The 20,145-nt window shown below is 32.0% G+C and overlaps 1 protein-coding gene across 4 annotated transcripts in view; it reads left to right on the top strand.

Annotated features, from left to right (window-relative positions):
- LOC105330295 (uncharacterized protein MCAP_0864) overlaps window positions 1-20,145 on the top strand; it is a 42,465-nt gene that overhangs the window by 14,217 nt on the left and 8,103 nt on the right. Inside the window, exons 1-9 of one of the 4 annotated variants that reach the window (XM_066075021.1) lie at window positions 4,067-4,256; window positions 7,526-7,667; window positions 7,748-7,818; window positions 12,159-12,347; window positions 14,557-14,829; window positions 16,085-16,201; window positions 18,453-18,512; window positions 18,716-18,895; window positions 19,304-19,493. The exons of 1 other annotated variant lie outside the window; for it this stretch is intronic. In XM_066075021.1, the coding sequence (XP_065931093.1) occupies window positions 4,228-4,256; window positions 7,526-7,667; window positions 7,748-7,818; window positions 12,159-12,347; window positions 14,557-14,829; window positions 16,085-16,201; window positions 18,453-18,512; window positions 18,716-18,895; window positions 19,304-19,493 (1,251 nt within the window). In that variant the 5' untranslated portion in view covers window positions 4,067-4,227. Of the gene's footprint in view, window positions 1-4,066; window positions 4,257-7,525; window positions 7,668-7,747; window positions 7,819-12,158; window positions 12,348-14,556; window positions 14,830-16,084; window positions 16,202-18,452; window positions 18,513-18,715; window positions 18,896-19,303; window positions 19,494-20,145 lie in introns of those variants that run through there. 2 more of the 4 variants (XM_066075024.1, XM_066075023.1) reach the window with 2 other exon arrangements.

Raw genomic sequence — 20,145 nt, 5'->3', positions numbered from 1 at the left:
CCCGGCGTAACCTTACGCCTGGCGTAAGTCCGGACTTGAGTCAAATATTTGGACTAAGGTCCGTTTCACTAAAAGGCGTAACTTTGCGCCCGCCTTAAGTTAAGCCAAAAATCTACGCCTAGCCAAGGGCAGTCGTAACTTTTGGCGTAAACATGAAATGATTGCTAATTCTGTTGCTGAGAATATCAGTGCTGACCGTAATGTTAAATTGTACAATTTATCATGTAAATTTTATTAATTTCATATGAATTAAAAAAAATAGAGAGTTTTGATAAGTGGTACCAATTCTTGAATAGAAATTTTCTTACCATGTTTTATGCACATTCTTTCTATTTGCACTTGCCGTTTACATGTTAAAATGACATATTTAGACAATCGATATATAGTTTTCATTCGATTATTTTTATTCAAAAATTTGATTTACGTTTCATATATTTTAGTAGATTTGGCAATTAATAACGCAGAAAATATACACACACGATGCACATGTAGTGCAAAGGTGTATTTGTACAAGAAATTTGTAGCATTTCAAGCATTTTACCCCCCCCCCCCTCCCCCCCCCCCCCACTTCCACGCAAAATATGTGTGAGTACGATATTTTGAAATTAAAACCTCTATAAGTGATTTATTGACTTTTATTTTTTCCTTTTTTTTAATTTCATTTTTGGTGAGTAAAAGGTGTCATGCTTACTAGGTAGTTAAATTAAGGATAATCACAAAAGTATTTTCAGTATTGTTAAAATGTAAATACATAAATACATGTATGATGAAAGCTTAAACTGTGTTTTAGAGTCGTCAAAAGTCCTTAATTTTTTTTTAATATTAGATATTGTATTTATCATACAACCGATGCAAAACACTGACTCTAGATTAAATAGATTTTATTTTGTAGGTTACATACACCTACTCTAGCTATATTAACTTAAAATTTATATGAAGCCTCAATCAATATACTAAATACACATGAAAGTGTACTTGGGTTGTTTATGTTGAGTTCACCATATATCGGACACATACATCTTTACCTTGGATCGGATAACTTTGGATAAACATTTACAAATTAAATAAACGTGCATGCACTTATGGTTTGTAAATCGAAAAAAACCCCTAACTTTTGATTCAGAAACAAATTGTGTAAAAAAAAAAAACTTTGCCTTGGAATTCATCAATTATTTCCTAGGTCATTTTTGCTTCACACTGAAAAAAATCTAAATATGAAAGTAATAAATATATTTATCCGAACCTCTTGGTGGTTTTTTTCCCCCATGAAATAAGCAAATTTCGTTATTTTTAATATCTACTGTATGGTTGTCCGATGCTTGCTTTATATTGTCCGATCCATGATTAAATAGCTCATGTCTGCATGCATTAATTTGCTATATTTTCTATATTTAAACAAATTCGCTGATTTTCTTTCAATGGTTAAGCAAGAGAAAACCAGAAAATTTAATAAAAAAAAATTATACTCGGGCCATAATTGACGCATGATCAAAAGAAAAATTCCAAGGTTGTTTGAAGCATGGTGAAATCACCGTATATATCGATAACGAAGTGTTCTGTTGAGTTAATAATTTCAATTGAACATATCCTATATGCTTCATCAAATAAATCCTTCAAATAAAACATTTCAGCAAGTTTTGCTGTGTGATTTTGTCACTTCATAGGATTAATTTTTAACAACAATGTACTGAATTAAATGTAACCAATATGCCTTAATACATGTATAGTACTTTGCGGTTCTCTCTCTCTCTCTCTCTCTCTCTCTCTCAATTTTTCTCTCACGCAAATACAATTGACAAGTTTCTATCTATCTATCTATCTATCTATCTATCTATCTATCTATCTATCTATCTATCTATCTATCTATCTATCTATCTTTCTATCTATCTATCTATCTATCTATCTATCTATCTATCTATCTATCTATCTATCTATCTATCTATCTATCTACTGTTTATCATCTGTACGCGCATGTGCATAAGCTCGTTGTCAAGGACGTAAGACTGGCCTTAACTTAGTCCGATACTAGTATTTACGGCCAGGCGTACGCCTCTTAGTGAAACGCAATTTACGCCGGACTAAATTTTGGCGTACGCCCTAAGGCCTAAGTTAAGTTTCGTCGTATCTTACGCCTTTTAGTGAAACGGGCCCCTGAGCTTTCCGATCGAGGCATTCAGGTTGCATGGACTTCTATAATAAATGCATGAACTTAACATTGAAGTAAAATGTTTGTAGAAAAAGAATAAAGGAAACTACAATCAATAAAACATCAATAATATTTATTCTTTGAAAAAATGTTCATGGTATCCGTATTATTTTGTACAAATAGTGCTGTCTTACTTCGCATGCACATCGAACACGTGTGTCGCTCATACAGAGTGCATAACGTTTGCATCTTTTTGAAAAACCCCGCGGCACTACATCCAACACAGTGGATAAATTATGGTAATTCCAAGAAAGTAAGAAGGTAACAAAAACACACTTTTACAAAAAAAAAACCCGTTTCTAAAATCCATGCAGTCATTGACATTGCTCGATCTGCTACAGTGTGTTGTTTGCGAATGTGTGATGCTGTAACAGAAACAGGAACGCGTTCTACAATTATCGAGGATTGAAATACCTGAATGCGGTGAAACATGAATAATCCTATCGGCCTTATATAGGGGGTGTGTAGCAATGAGCAGAACAAAAGAAACCGATAACTAATATGGTGGTACTAGGAGATAAAATGGAAATAATGCGTATTTATGAATTCATGTCAGCATTAAAGGGGCATGGTCACGATTTTGGTCAAATTTTATTGTTATGTTTTTATTATTTACAATGCTTCAGAAATGCATTTCTAATGATCAAATTAAATTTGAGAGTCATTCGCAGAGTTATAAGCAAGATACAGAGCTCACAATTCTTTGTCATGTAAACAAGGCTCGTGCTCTGTTTTTGTTTACATAGTAAACCAGTAAATATACCAGTAAAAATCTTTTTCCAGCTTATTTGTCTATCTTTTTATTTATTTTAAGCATAGATAAACAGTTCCTAACGTTTAACACATTCGTTTTAGGTTTAATACTGAAATTTTTACTTCAACGTTCAAAATGTAAACAAACGCTTTGTTTACATAGCGAAGAATTTCAAGCTCTGTAACTCGCTTATAACTCAACAAATGATACTCAAATTTCGGTTGCCTTTTTAAAATGTCTTTCTTAAGCATTGTAAATATTAAAATTGGATTAATAATTTTTGACCAAAATCGTGACCATGCCCCTTTAAACTCTTTGCTTCACATCCCATATAGAAGGCTCATAGCACTATGAACACTCGTGCTTCACCGCATACAAGTATTTCATCCACCCGAACACGTTACATTGGATGAAAAGAAATGCGGTTTGAACAAAAATAATATGGCAACCACTCCACTTGTAAGGAATATCCAAAACAAAACAGATTTAAATCCAGGCAAACATATGTAAAAAAAAAAATCCTCGATAATTGTAGAACACAAAGTTTTCCTTTGTCTGTTACAACACCGCACATGCGCAAACCAACTAACATGACTGATAAAAACGATGTTACATTGTTACTACTTTTTTAATTTAGTATCATTTATCTAGTTTGTTGGATGTAGTTCCACCGATGTCTTCAAAAAGATGCAGACGTTATGCACTCTGTATAAAAGACACACATGTTTGATGCGCATGCGAAGTAAGGCAACACAATAAATGCAATGTAAAACGGATATCTTGAAAATTCTAAGAAATTCTATTAATTTTTTTATTTTTTCTATTGTAGTTTCCTTAACCTTTTTTTTTTTTTTTTTTTCCGAAAATGTTATTACACTGTGTACATGTAGATCATGTACTTAGAAGTCCTTGCAACGTGAATGTCTAGATCGGAAAGCAACCGACCGTAATTTTCTCTACCGGTATATATACCCCAATGACAAATGAGGAGCGAACGAAACTAATTTGGCGACCAAATGCTTTTATTAAATCGTGCCAGCTTTAAGAATACTGTAAGAAGTGTAAGAAATAAAGCTTATCGTTTTTTACAATTATGTGATATATCACTTGATAAGCTTACCACTACAGTCTTATCAATATCGATGAAAGGGGTTATAGTACGACACACAGTTGCTCACTTTTGCAAACATTTTAAACGATTTGTATTGACCTCAAAAAGGGAAGAATAACAGCCAAAAAACATTCAATAACAAGGATATCTAAATCAATGGCTACTGCTGGTAACGGAAAATCAAGGTAAATTTTTATTTCTTCATCAAACACATTGACCACTATTCTTCTCTTTGTTTTCTAATTTTGTTTGTTTGTTGTTATTTTTTTTTTAAATATTAAGTCTCAATTCATTTTACTTGATTAAGAAACACAGTTTCTTATTTTATTCAACGATAACGTATGGAATATTTTAGTTTTGAAAAGATGTCTTCTGCTGAATAAGATAAGATGAATTTCATGTAATGCTCAAATGTTTAAGAAAAAGATACTTTTAGATGCAAATAATATGTTCCACTCTCTCTTAAATCAACCGTGCATTAAATCTAGAAACAAGCATTATAAAATCAATCCCAAAATTCTTCGATGTGCAGCTGAATACCAAATGAATGCTTTGTAAAATAGTTCACAGAATTTCATACGCATTGTTTATGTGCAAAAATGCATAGTCATGTTTTAAACACGTAATATATAATGAATAAATAATTAATTCGCAAAAAAAAAACCACAATAAAAAGATGGCTCTCTGCGTAACTCTGTCGGAAACTCCTACTTTGACGCTGTTCGGTTATTTGGTTTTTTGTTTTGTTTTTGTTTTGTTGCAGTTGTGCTTTTTATAGAAACAATTGCAGTAGACATGCCTACAACTAGAACTTTGCTTTTAGCAAAGCCGGCTGAAAATAGTACTAGTTTGTAGTGATGGCTGATAAATATCCAATATGGAAATAAACAGATGAACAAAGAAGTGGTATAAATCTTGATAGTCAAATATACCGACATTTAAATTAGTTTGATTACATATGAACATGCTTGTGTTTCTGTATGTTGAAGAACACTGTTATTACAAACCCGTTTTCCCGTTTTCCGTAATCGTTTTTTTTGTAAAGTATGCTATTGATAGATAACCTACTTACAAAATAGCTTATTCCCAATCACAACAGACATCTACTAGTATGCTACTATATTAAAATAATAGACTCGAATTTTTGGGCTTTAATACCGATTAAACAAAAGAATACTGTCTTTTGTTTTAAATATTCTAAATATCATTGGTACTTAAAGATTACCAATTTGTTTTTATTTTTTCTCAATCAAGCTTTGCTATTTAAAAAATCAACAAAACTTCCTCAAAACATTCCGGAAATCATCTGAATTTTTTGAATTTTACAATCTTGCGCATGCGCATTACATTCACGCTAAATCACGGGAGGCTCTATATTTTATGTTTCCACAATGACGATAAAACAAATGAATGTAAATTTTCATTGGAATTTTTTTTTCTGTTAATCAAAGAAAATACGGGAGATAACTCTTACACACTGCATTTACTATAAAAAATAAAAACAGTTTCGAATGTCAACATTGTGTGTATGAAGAAATGTTGAATTCTGCAATTATAGAATTAAACTTTTCGAAGAAAGGTATTAACAGCTTCAAAATGGTTTGTAATGAACAATATAGCTGTTAATTTCAATGTAACTTTACTAATTTTCTCCAAAATCGTTTTGGAGCGATTTTGCAATTTTCTGCTACATTACGGGTATATGGGAGGCATTTTAACTGCAGTGATTTAAGACCTTTCCCCAGACACAGTTACATTATTCCTACTCAGCAGAGTGTAGTGAAATTCATAGAATTATTGTAGGCTTAAAGCTTGGTTATGCAAATATATATATATATATATATATATATATATATATATATATATATATATATATATATATATATATATATATATATATATATATATATATATATATATAAAATCATCAAAATACTTATGCATTATTAAACACTTTGAAAGATTAAACATATTGAAGCAAACGGTATTCTTGCCATCTTGCCAAAAAAATGATTGACCCCCCCCCCCCTCTCCCCAAAAAAAAAATATTAGCTTTTCATAAGTAATGTCTGAAACTGACACCACGTCGTTCTCAATATTTGTTTTTGGGGATCAGCGCTGTTTTTCCTGCTTGTAAATTTCTGTGTTGGTAGTTTCAACAAACATTGAAATACGATCAGACCTTTCAAAATGAAAAGCCCGGTATATATCACGTAGCATTTAAATCAGAAGCACAGTTTATAACCAAGGTATAATTTTAATTACATTTTTAAAGATTTTTATTTGCTATTGCATTTCTTTTTCGTATCGTTTGTTTTTGAAGTCTTAGTAATTTTTTTTTCAGTGCAGTTGGGTGCAGATCTTTTTCTTATGCATATTTTTTTCTCCTAAATAATTTAAGTTCTTAATAGATATAGCGTCATGACAATCATCTTACTAGTATTTTAAAAATAAATTGTAGCAAAGTATTGAATGTTACCCGTCTGCTTTTAGACTATTATACTCTGTCTCAAAATATCCTCGATTCACATTGTGCATAATTACTCAATATTTATAAATGCCTAATGATTCAAATTATGTTCGTTTAAAACTATGACGAATATCTCTGTTGAAACGCCCCCTTTTGCTTTAGCCATATAGTAAAATTATATATGTACATGTATATTATAAAAGATTGACTTTGAACGGCTTGCATGTCTGTTATTTCCAAAAGTTTACAATTTCTGGTCCCTGTAGCTAAGAAACAGATAATCCAAGATTCCCCCTCGCAAACATAAGACTCTGACATGTCAATTTGCAGTCTTTTGGGCTATGGTACTCAGGTGACCGTCAAGGCCTATGGGCCTCTTGTTTTTTATGTATGCAGTTGAAATCGGTTTAAAGTAAAAAAATCCCATAAATTCCTGCCAAATCAATGAAAAAGACTCTACAGCTGTTCATTTTCTATGCCAAAGAAATAGAATTTATATATAAATTACTTATGCATTGACAATTTTAGGAGGCGGGGCAGGGTGAGGGTGAGGCTGCCGGATGCGCCACCATTTAGATCCGCCAGTGAACAATAATAGAAATAAGTCACTTTAGATGCTTATGTGACCTTATTTTAAAAAAAATTCAAAATTGTATAAATCATCAAAAACGTTGAATATTATTTTTCTTTACAAGGCCATCAAGCGTAATTTTATGAATAGTCTCTTTCCTATAATTGTCACCTAACAGCGTAGCGCAGTAGTTAAGAGGTTTCTCTAGAACTCTGTCAATCTAAATACTCTCTCTAGTGATTTTAAAACTTTCAAAACCTTTCCAAAATTTTTAAAATATAGTTTTTGGTTAGATATTGTTCAATTTTAAAATTCTAAACATGTGACAGTACCTACCATCATAAAGAAAAGTAAAATAAAAGACTCTATAGATTGCGAAACATATTTTACAATTTATTTTTATATTATGTCAGGTTAAAAAGGTTTGCAACATTAAGAAAGACAGTTTCAAAATTTAGAGGGAAGGGTACGGAGAAGACTAAAAGTAATGATGGCATACCTTCAGATGTACGAAAACGAACGAAGCCCTCGGTTTCCTCTAGATTTTATACACCGGTATGTACTAGACTATTTAAGGTGTTCATTTATTTTCCCTACCAAAAAATATTAACGTACTTTAGATTTTTGCTACCTAGATGGATTACTTAGGAGGCGAAATTCCGATATCACAAAGAGAAGAAAGAACCATTCCAACATCAGAAACCAGGTATCATAAATATGTGTTTTAGGAATTTAAGTTGTTTTTTTTTAATAATGTAGTACTGAAAAAATAACATTTTTTCCAAGTATAATAGATGAAGATAATACAATCAACGCAATACAGTTGCTCTTAAAAATTAATGTGACTGCTCTGCATCGTCCGATTTGCAACATGGCGTCCATATATATCTTTTAAGGAAATCTGTATATCGTTGATCGTCCGTTAAACTATTTATCAAAGTAGCCCGACAGACTAGTCAATCCTCGGTCGTTTCTAAGTTGACAATAGGTGTCTGCCGGCCAACATTTAAGAAAACCCAAAATGTTAACCGACCGAAGACAAACATAATCAGAGTACTGAATTACATGTACTAATGGGAATATCATTTAAGTTGAAATCAACGATAAGTAATTTCACATGACTGTATTTGAATATTTTGTCTAACATGAATTCTCGGGTTTATCAGACAAGAATTCCGAGCAACAGACGGAAAACCGATATGAATCGTGTTGTATAATATTTAATGATAAAATTAATGCCATTAAACTGTACGCTGCATTATCATACTATTTCTGTGAAAATTTTATCTAGGTCATTTTGTAAACAAACAGATATTGATAAATTCTAGTCAACGCCCGTACTTGTTATATCTTTAGATTGGATAGTCTGCCCTTGCTTCAGAACGCTACCACTGTAGGTATGGCACCCTGGTAATCAATGAAAGCGAACCAGTCCTATTGAACTGTAGCTTAGGAATACATAAAAATATCTAAATGCCTTTTCACCTCCGGAAACAACACGCATCAAAAATTCAAATGACCCTGCATTATTACAAAATTGGGATAGTTAAACCTCTTGCACATTGTTTTTCATCTATACAACTATATTAAAATAATAGACTCGAATTTTTGGTCTTTAATACCGATAAATCGGAAGAATACTGTATTTTGTTTTATATATTCTAAACGTCATTAGTACTTGAAGATTATCAATTCGTTTTTATTTTTTCTCAGTTAAGCTTTGCCTATTAATAATCAACGAAAATACCTCAAAAAATTCCGGAAATCATCTGGATTTTTTGGATTTTACAATCTTGCGCTTTCGCAATACATTCATGCTAACGGGATCTTTAGTTTATGTTTCCACAATATCATATTTGCATGAATAAACTCAGAAATGATAATATGAATACGGGTAAATTTTCATTGGAAATTTGCTATATACATGTATTCTATTCATTAATGATTTCTTATGAGAGAAAGTTTAAAATAACAAATATACATTTCAACTAAGTACTTACTTTTGTCTTCGTGATGACAATAATATTTGATTATATTTTAAAAAAATTCACATTATATTTCTTAGGAAAGTGAAGATAGAATATGTTTTATCGTAAAAATGAATAATGTCCTACAGACCCAGTGTTACGATAGAATGCGTTCCGTGTATTGTCTCTGTAGCAAAGAAAATACGTGTACGTTGGTGAACAAGTGTTAATTCTTCCATTATATGGATTTAATGTATTCTCAGACAGTCTCAAAATGGTTTTTTATTATATGATGAATTTGACTGTTATTTTCAAGGTAACTTCATTAATTTTCTCCAAAATCGTTTCTGAGCGATTCTGCAATTTTCTGCTACATTACGGGTATAATTGGAAGGCATTCTAACTGTGGTGAGGGCCTTTCCCGAGACACGGTTAGATTATTCAAACTAAGGAAAGTGTTGTGAAATTAATAGCATTTATTTATTGTATTGTAGGCTTATAGTTTTGGTTTGTAAATGTCAATAATACGGTGTGTCGATGTATCTACTTCGTAAATGTCCGATATGCAATGTAAAACCGTGCACGCACGGGTCAAAGTCTAGTCTCATAAATAAAATCAACTCCTTTCTCGCGCGGAAACGCCCCAAACTCAAAGGAAAATTCGGGAATTATTTTGCCTCTGCCATGTTTTGACGTGAACATTCAGTGATATACTGTAGTGACACCTGCAATAAAACTAATTTTTTGTTATCGCAAAATCAACATTAATATATTGATTAATACTCATTGTGTTGTGTGACTAAAATAATTTATGAAGATATCTACTCATTTCATAAAGTTATGAGCGATTTTTGAACACCACGATGGACACGGTGGCCACCGATTTATAAAAAAATGATCAAAGTTATATATATTGTATGCATTAACACGGTGTTTTGATATTCAGTGATTTTTTGGTTTTAAATTGACAAGTGATGTATGAAAATGTATAAAATGACGCAAATTAATTAATATCATGTGGACCCCAGAAATTATGTCAGCAAAAAACTCGATGACCCTGTGGGTGGGGTAGAGAAAAAATCATTATTTTACACAATTTATGAAAATAGTGAGAACCTTTGTCCAAAATAGCATGGTCTGGTTCAAATCTAACTAACATGAGTGATACATCTCAGCTGTTTTCCACTTTCGTATCAATATTTCTCAATTTTGGACATAAATTGAGCATTTCTAACTGTAACACAAGGGCCTAAACAACCGATTTTATTTGAAATTCACACCCTGTACAAGATTTTGTTGTTTACGACGATGAATAATACATCGTATTTGATCTGCTGAAAATTTTCAGGACAGTTTAGACGGTCCTATCTATTATAAATGGCTCATTTTTTTGAGGCAGTAGAACATTTCAGAGGAAATCTGGGCTAATTTTGTATGCATCATTAAAAACAAAATAAGCCTGCTGCTGGCTACAAAACCCCAATGTTTGTCATTTTTTGTCTAAACAAACTGATTTAACACCTAAAACACAGGTAAAACAATTTTTAACACAGCAAACCAGTTTTTCTGCAGGTTGCACTACAGTATTAAATTTTACTATACATTCTTACCAAAATTGCACAACTTTACATACAGATTAAAGGGGCATGGTCACGATTTTGGTCTTTTATTTTTCTGTTTTTATTATTTACAATGCTTTAGGAATGCATTTCGAATTATCAAATGAAATTTGGGTGCCAGTCAATGAGTTTCAAGCAAGATACAGGGCTCACAATTCTTCGTATTGTAAACAAGGCTCGTGCCCTGTTTTTGTTTACATAGGGTCAATATACCAGTAAAAAATCTATTTCAAGCTGATTAGTCTTTTTTAAAATTATTTTAAGCATAAATAAACAGTTCCTAACGATTAACACATTTATTTAATGTCTTAAACTGGAATTTCCACTTCAACATTCAAAATGTAAACAAAAGCTTTGTTTACATAACGAAGAATTGTCAGCTCTATAACTCGCTTTAACTCAACAAATGACACCCAAATTTTTGTTGCCTATTAAAAATGCCTTACTGAAGCGTTGTAAACACTAAAATCGAAAAAATAATTTTCGACCAAAATCGTGACCATGCCCCTTTAAAAATTCAAAACGAACTTATGGAAAAATTCCTCTCGATATCTTTTCAAACAACGCTTCATTTACAATTTTCTAGTAAAATATACACGTGCATCCAGCAAGGCGCGAGACTTTGTTTACCTCGAAGTTACACATGTGCTTGAAAATCAAACCCGGACCTTTTCACCCCCCTCCGGAAACAACACGCATCAAAAATTCAAATGACCTCGCATTATTACAAAACTAGGATAGTTAGACCTTTTACACATTGTTTTTCATCTCATAAAAAAATCACCTCCTTTCTCGAGCGGAAACGCGCCAAAATCAAAGGAAAATTCGGGAATTATTTTGCCTCAGCCATGTTTTGAACCTTCAGTGAAAAACTGTAGTGACACCTGCAGTTGATAAACCCCCATTGCCTCAGGAATCCTATATTTGCCTAAAATATCGTTGTCTGTCGTTGTTCGTTTTAGTGACTGGGGTTTTAGGTGGCTTTTTTCTTAAATGTCACCCACCAGACACTGATTAACGATCGCAAATCTGCCGAGGGTGGACGATTTTGACAAATACACTGACTGACGACAGGACGTAGTACATTTGAAATAACTTTGCAGGTTAATGATGTATTTTTAAATTCAATTAAACTATAATCTCTGAAAAGTAATGATTAGGGAAAACATATCTAATTCCTCTTATCGAAACCACAGAGCTTCTATGATAGTCTTTCGTTTAAACCCTATCACTAGCCCCGTAAAGTGAAATAGTGTAGATGGTTTGTATGTCAAAAGACGATTCTTGATCTTCACGTAAAACACATCTATTTTATTTTTCAGTTAGTTAAAACACTTTGTCGACTACGGCCAAAATCAATTTTCTTAAAATGTTCCTCTTAATTTACAAAAAAGAATATGACATTATCTTGAGAATTACGCAATGGTGAAGTCCATAGACCTATTGTTTGAATATTCCAGTGAGGAATCTTTAGAAAATGTACTAACAACTATAGAAAAACAGATCCAATTTCTGAGACGAAGGGAAATCCAAGGTCAAAAATTCGTTCAGAATCTTCAGAAAACAATTGATCATTTACAACAAAATTTATCAGCAGAACAAACGGCTAAAGAAACCGCTCTGAAAGACAAAGAAGCAGCTGTAACAAGGTATTTTCTTCTGTCTTTAGTCAATACTAATTATTTATGTTTTGCGAAATATTTGTTCTAAAACATTTATAGACGCATTCTAGTATTGTTAACATGGAATTGGTTGGTCAGGATCTACGTACCCACAAATTAGGTTGCGGTTCTCCAGGAGAAAATGCACCTTGGAGAAATCGTAACAAGAATTGAAATCGTAATAAAACTTGTTCTAATGCTATAAAATAGCTATAGTTTGTCCGAAGTTATTGCTTCCATTCCTTTTTGCTGAGTTGTAATTTTAAAAAAATACACATACATATGGAAGAAATACAATTGAAAACAATAAAAGGGAAAATATCCGAGGCATCCTCATTGACACATTATCATTTTTCAATCATAGAACTTCACAGGAACGAAAACAAAATTCTTAAGGAGATTTATAATGGTAAATGTTTTACAACTTTTTACCTTTCGAAACTTACTCGGAATACGTCGCAGCATTTTCCCTTTCTACTTTGGGTTGTGTATTGAAGCCTGAAGTGTTAGAGGGGGCGTTTCAAAACAGATAATCTGGCCGTTTGAGCACAAAGGTATTTATGATTATCGAAATGTCAAGCGAAAACTAATGGAACCAAAAACTCGGGACAGGGTATAGTACTTATTCGATAAACATTATAGTGGCGCAGCTGGGGACGAAATATTTGTAAGCATGGGGTTTGTGGTCAACCTCTCCATTACCCTCGAAGCTGAGCACATTTTTGAGTGAGCCCACATACCCCACGCTCCCTATAATGATTATAACACGGACAAGCTGTGCTTTAATCTAATAGTTATTATTTGTATGTATCAGACGTTTTCATTTGACTGAGATTGAAGGGACATGGTCACGATTTTTGTCAAAAATTACTTTTTCCGATTTTAATGTTTAAAATGCTTCAATAAGGCATTTTTAACAGGCAACCTATCTTTGAGTGTCATGCGTTGAGTTACAAGGGAGTTGCAGAGCTTACAATTCTTCGGAATGTAAACAAAGCTTTTGATATACAATGATAGACAAATCATTTTGAAAAAGATTTTTTTCTTAACCTATGTAGACAAAAACAGGACACGAGCCTTGTTTACATAACAAAGAATTGTGAGCTCAGTATCTTGGTTATAACTCTACGATTGACTCTCAAATTTCATTTTGCATTTCTAAAGCATTATAAATAATGAAAACAGAAAAATAGAATTTGACCAAAATCATGGCCATGCCACTTTAAGCCATATACGTGTATACAGTAACAGATATCAAATAACGTTAACCCTAATTTAATGTCATCTATATAAGTGAAATAAGCGGGTGTCGTTCATTAAATGTAAAAAAAAACACACAAAAAGATGCAATTAAAATCATAACAAAGATGAGTAATTTGTAAATAATTATATCTTGATTGTGCAATTATCTACATACCGATAAAAAAGATAACTTATTGAAAGACAAATCTCAAAATAAGAAACTTATCATAGTATAATTCATATATGATGAGAAAATAGGAGTTTAAAATTCGAATAATGAATTAGGAAATTCCAAATTAAAATAAAATATTTCATGCTTAAATGTTGAAATTTAAAGATAAAAGTTTATAAATACAACTTTAAAGGTTGAAATTCCAAATTTAAAGTTAGAACTTCCTCAATAAAAGTTGACATATGCCGTTCTAAAGTTGACAATTTCAACTTTAAAACTTCGTAAAAAAGAAACGTTTAAGTTGTAAATTCCAAGATTTCAGTAGGATATCGCTATATTAAAATTCAATTATAAAGTTGAAAATCCAACGTTAAATTTCATATTTTAAAGATAAAAGCTGGAGAAATCAACTTTAAAGTTGGAAATCCCAAAATTGAGGCGGAAAATTATTTTCAAGCTTAAAGATTAAAGATAAAATTTCCAACTTTAAGTTGAAATTTAAAAGACAAACGTGGCACTGATACTCTTCCGTAAATCATGCATGATTATGGGTGTCCTGCGAATAATATATTTAATATCAAGTTATTTTAATGATATTTACATTTTTTTTATTAAATGCGATCTGATAAAACTGAAAAAAAAAATGTGTTAAAGGACTTTACTGCAAGAAGAATATTTCCCTGTTCATCTTATTTACCTGTAATTAGCAATTTTGCCAAAAGTGGAAATGCCATTTTGAAGTAAGATTAATTTTATGAATATTTAGTTTCAACGCTTTTATAGGCTAGAAAATGATTTACAACAACAGAAAGATTATATGAAAAAGCTAAAAACTGACCTTCAAAAGACTGAAAATGCACAAATAGTTCTTGAAAGAGAAAACACAAGTTTGATCTTTGAAAGAAAGAGAATAGTTACTGACCTGGGAAAAAGTGAAGAGAAGAGAAGAAAACTAGAAGATGAAAACAACACACTTATTAATCGGATGGAAAGTTTAGAATCTGAATTACAAGGTGTCAATGGTGCGAAAGAAAAACTTGAAAATGAGTACATAAGGTAAAGTATAGATAAATGGAAGTATTCAAAAGTAAACTTTTTAATGGGTACTATTTGTAAAATTTCCTGGGCTGATTGTAAAATTGGGAATGAGCTTTTCTGTACAGACTTTGTTCTGTATTACTATCGTCAGCTACCTCACAATATTTCTTATTCAATTTTATATGCTGTACTATTTTAAGCCAAATTAACAGTTTTAAGATAATGATTTTCATAATTTTTAGACTATAGGGGAAGCAAATTTGTAAATGAATTTGTAAGGCATTGTTATTGGTAGTTAGTAACGCTCTTAAGCTTATTAGATTACATTATATAATTAGTGCCTTTTGGGAGGGTGATTGACTCCACCGAGAAAACCATTTTCCACCGACGCAAAACGGAGGATGACAATGGTTTTCGAGGGTTGTCAATTTCAACTCATCTGTTACTCTCCCAAGCAGGTATTATTTATTTTATTATACTGTTTGTCTTAATTTTGAGGAAAAATTTACTGCTTTTGTTTTGTATAATTTATTCACAGCATTTCAAACGCATACTAGTAACTGACTCTTTATGAATGATGTTAATTCTACGACAATCCGTAGGCGCATTATTACGCGCATGTAAGAAATCTTTTTGTTATACTCAAGTTAAATACTCAAATCTGATTGGTTAAGACGCAGTTCATAATCCGTTCTATTACCCTCAGCGTTAGCAACGCACTTAGCAACGGGTAACATTACAAATTGTTACAGGCGCGAAAATTATACGCGTACGGTTCGCTGTAGAATTCACGTTATTCCTATATAAAAGCAGTAAAATTTTCTTAAAAATTAAGACATTCAGTATAACACCCTTAAAAACCATTGTCAACCTCCGCTTCGCGTCGGTTGACAATGGTTTTCTCGGGGTGTCAATTTCAACTGTTACCCTCCCAAACAGGCACTATTTATATAGTGTAACCCGTTGCTAAGAATGTTGCTAGGGCTGAGAGTAAAAGAACGGATTATAAACTGCGTCTAACCTCTTTCAGTATTTAAAATAAAATTATAATAACAGGGATTGTTGCTTCGGTAAACAATGTAGTATATAGCCCATTTGTTAATATTGGAAATAAATTACTGGTCATTTTTAAAATTTGATTTTATGAAAACAGACAACACAAAGATAAGATCATATCACTAAAATACACCAAAATTTTAAGTATAAGTCTTCAGAGCATCCTGTAGATTCAGTTTACTAATGATTGAACTTCTGTTGAAAATCTTTCTCAAAGGTTAAATGAAAAAACTCAAAGACAGAGAGAGAAAGACATTGATGAAATAAAAGCATTAAACTGTAAGCTTGGACACCTAGAGGAGGATAGGGAAAAACTCAAAACTGAGAAAAACAGGTAAATAATGAAATACCATTAAGAAATACCTTTTCTTTGAAATACCCTTTCTCTGCTTGAATTTAATTTCTAGGAGCATAGTCACGATTGCTTTCGAATTTAACTTTTTCATTTTTATTGGGCTTTTCTGATCACCAGCTGTTTATTGTCCATCCTTCTGAAAGTTCTTGAAAGAAATTCATGTCTTTTCTTGAAGTCACGCCGTTATGTTAATCGAAACATTGGGGATCGTTTTTATGATAAACAATGTGATATATGGCTCATTTGTAAAGACTGAAAATGGTTTCTAGTAATTTTCAAAAATCAGTTTAATACAAGCACACTACACATATGAAAGTATGAAATATGAAACACGAAAATGAACTTTTAAAGCATGAAATAATAACAAATTTCAGTGATTTGATAAATTTCATCTTAAATAATATCAACTCTGTCTATTAAATTAACAAAATTATAATGAAACAATATATATGTTGCTTTTTTATATTTTAAACCCACATGCACATATAAGTTAAATACATGTATCTAGTAACTCAAAAATAGACACTAATGCAAAGTAATATACTAGAATTTAAAACAAAATGGAAATATGAAATAAGTTTTTTTGTTTTCAAAGTATATAAATTATCACTAAAATACGTCAGAATGGCTAGTAAAAAGTCTTCAGAGCATCCAATAAATTCAGTTAATCTATCTTTTAAAAATTTTTCTCAAAGATTGAATGAAACAACACAGATACAGAGAGAAAAAGACATCCTTCGATATCCTTTATTGAAACATCAGGTTAACTTCTTCCACAAAGTATAATTAAAAAGAAATATGAATAACTAAATCGAAATGATTCTGTATTTTTCACAGCTTTTTAAGATGATCAAAAAATGAAAATATGACAATAACAAACTGTCAACAATTCCAAAAATCTATAAAACTAAATACAAATTCAAAGCAGAGCAACAACAGAGGACCTAAAAAAAAAGATAGAGGTAGGATCAGGTGCCTAGGAGGAGTAAGCATCCTCTGCTGACCGGTGTCGTATAATTTAAGGTCCGCCCTGTAAAATGGTCCGGCCGGACCTTTAATGTTAACATTTAGGGTCCGCCCCGGACCATTTTACAGGGCGGACCTTAAATTATACGACACCGGTCACACCCGCTGTGTGCTCTTTGTCGTAATCGGGGGGAAAACCCGTAAAAGCCCGTAGACTATTTGGTGATTAATTATGGTCTAACAATGAGTATGAAAAACTTCAGTCAGCATGCGACCCAGTGGAAGATTCTATTTGCTGACAAAGTCGTAGTATCGGCCTTAGAACTTACAAAAGGATGACTTAAAACGAGACTGTTGATAGTCTTGTTTTATCAACTTGTTTATCAGTAGCTTGCCTCGCCTTAGAAACTGTTCATACGAAGAGCATGCCCTTGCGTATCGAATTAACTGAGAGACAAAAACACCACATGCAGGTGATGAAGGTATATTGCTACATAAGTAAGAAAAGTGAACTATAGAAAAGTTTATCATAAAGTTTTGTTGTTAGGTTACCATCAATGTCCATTTCCAGTAAAATATCCAAATATGAAAAAGATGACGAAGATACTGTGGTACCTTTTATTTCAAGTTCACTTGGATATATCGAGTTGACGTAAGAATGGAAATAACAATTGTTAATCGATAATACGTCGTCGATATACCTTTATGTTCAGTTGAAGGCCACAGCGAGTGATTTTTTTTTCACGTAACCGTTTTTGAATATATTCTGCTTCATAAGAATACAAAAACAGGTCTGCTAACAATGGGGCACAATTGGTACATGTACCCATGGGAATTATAACAGATTGTTGGAAGACTTGATTTCTAAAAAACTACATAGATGTTGTCTATCAGAAACTCAAGCATTTTTTATATGTCAACTTCAGAGTACTTGTGTGTGCAATCATAATGGTTTTTAACAAAATATTTTTTTTTAAAATATCGAGGTAAGGTGGATGTCCTTCATATAAAATCTTAAACTAAGGAACAATTCCACTAGCAATGCCAACATTTCAAACAAACCTCCTTTGTGTAGTGAAGTTTTTATTAAGTTCAGACCGTGACCTACTGACCATTAATAGGACCCCAGAAGGGTACAAAGTTCAGCATGTATAAAGATGTATAACATCTTTGAATTATTATTTTTATAATCCACAACGCCACAGTATGAAATTTTACTATATGTTTTTAAACCATTTTTATTGTTTCGATTTCTCCTTTTCAGGTTCAAAAAAGAATCAGAACAATTGAAAAATACTCTTAGTGAGGCCAAACAAACTCAAGGGTATAGTAGGACTATAAAAATGATTTTAAAACGCTGTGTTACGAGAATTTCATATAAATCAATTTATGTAATAATAAATCCAATTTATTGCATGTTTAATAATGTCTTTCAAGCAACTTTGAAATATTAAAAAACATTTTCCTAGATCCATTGCTTTAACTTTGATATATTACAAAAATCGTTTTTGTGTCTTGTTTCTTTAGAAACCTGATTTTAGCCATAAATGAAAGAGATCAGGAGATAAACCGCCTGGGGGCACAAATACATATGTTGCACCAGAAATGTTACCAGGCTAAATTCAGCCTTCAAATGCATAGAAATACGATTGACAAATTACATATGAAATTGACAGAAGAAAAGAAAGAGAAGGAACATGCTTTAAGGTCAGACGCACCTATCTTCCATTTTTTCTAACTTGTTTCCCTATTTACAAATTGTGAAGATCTCCATTAGTAATTTTATAATTATTTTGTTTATGTTATATGGTTCTTTTTTTATTTATTTATAAGCATTCAAATGCATTTTGCATGCTATTTTAAGAAAAATTCGAAATATTCTAGCTCCGAAAAGAGCCTGGTAATGTACCCTGAATTTTTAGAAATTAACAGATTTAAATATTAATATATAAAGAATAAAATATCAAGAAAAATTATGTAAAATTGAGGAACGTCTCGTGTGTCCTTAAATAGGTATGAAGCTTTCTTTGTAATTAAATTGTATTTTAACATTAACTAATTTTTGACTAGGCATCTTTCACTACAAATGTGAATTGTTTAATCTCTATCATGCAGAATAAGTGAACACAGACCTCAGGATCAAAATCCTGAAATAACAGACCTTAGCGACCCTAACCGTCCGTTGAAGTTAGCAGAGAAAGTCTCTGAGCTGTATGACAACGAATGGACCAATGCCATGGAAAACCTTGAAAACCTTGATATCCAAGAGGATAAAGGAATTAAGATCTTGTTGAAAATAATCAAAGTGGGTTCATTATACCCGCACTTTCTAAAGAAAGTTCGGGTATATTGTTGTTACCCTGTTCCGTCCGTCCGTCTGTCCGTCCGTCCGTCCGTCCGTCCGTCCGTCTGTCACGTTTTACTTTCTCAAACTGCTCTTACATCTTATAAACCAGCAAACTGAACTCTTGGAGTTTGATTTGGGGTATCATGTTGTTTTGTAAAAAGGTTTCAAAAATTCTCTGTTAGTCCTGGGGGTCAAATAATTGGTAAAAAATGACGTTTTTTCACAAAAAACCTTCTTCCTCGAACTCCTCCTACATTTTCAAAAGTAGACAAATCATCTTTTGGAATATGTTTTAGGGTATCCTATAGATGCGCAATAAGGTTTCGGAATTTTCAATTTTGTCCTGGGGGTCATTTAATGGCTAAAAAATGACGTTTTTTTACAAAAAAACTGGTTTAAAAAACGTCATTTTTTTTAAGCAGTAGCCAAATGATCTTCTAGAATATGATTGGGGGTGTCATATTGAGGCATGATCAGGTTCCAGAATTTTTTTTTTAATTAAGGGGATCAGTGGGCAACAAAAAATGACGTTTTTTGGCAAAAAAAATATGGTTCCCAGAACTCCTCTTACAACTTTTGGAGTAGCTATGTCATCTCTTGGGATATAATT

Source organism: Magallana gigas, chromosome 2 (assembly GCF_963853765.1).
Source record: "Magallana gigas chromosome 2, xbMagGiga1.1, whole genome shotgun sequence".
NCBI classification, from domain to species: Eukaryota; Metazoa; Mollusca; class Bivalvia; order Ostreida; family Ostreidae; genus Magallana; species Magallana gigas.
This window is presented reverse-complemented; position numbering and strand designations above follow the sequence as displayed.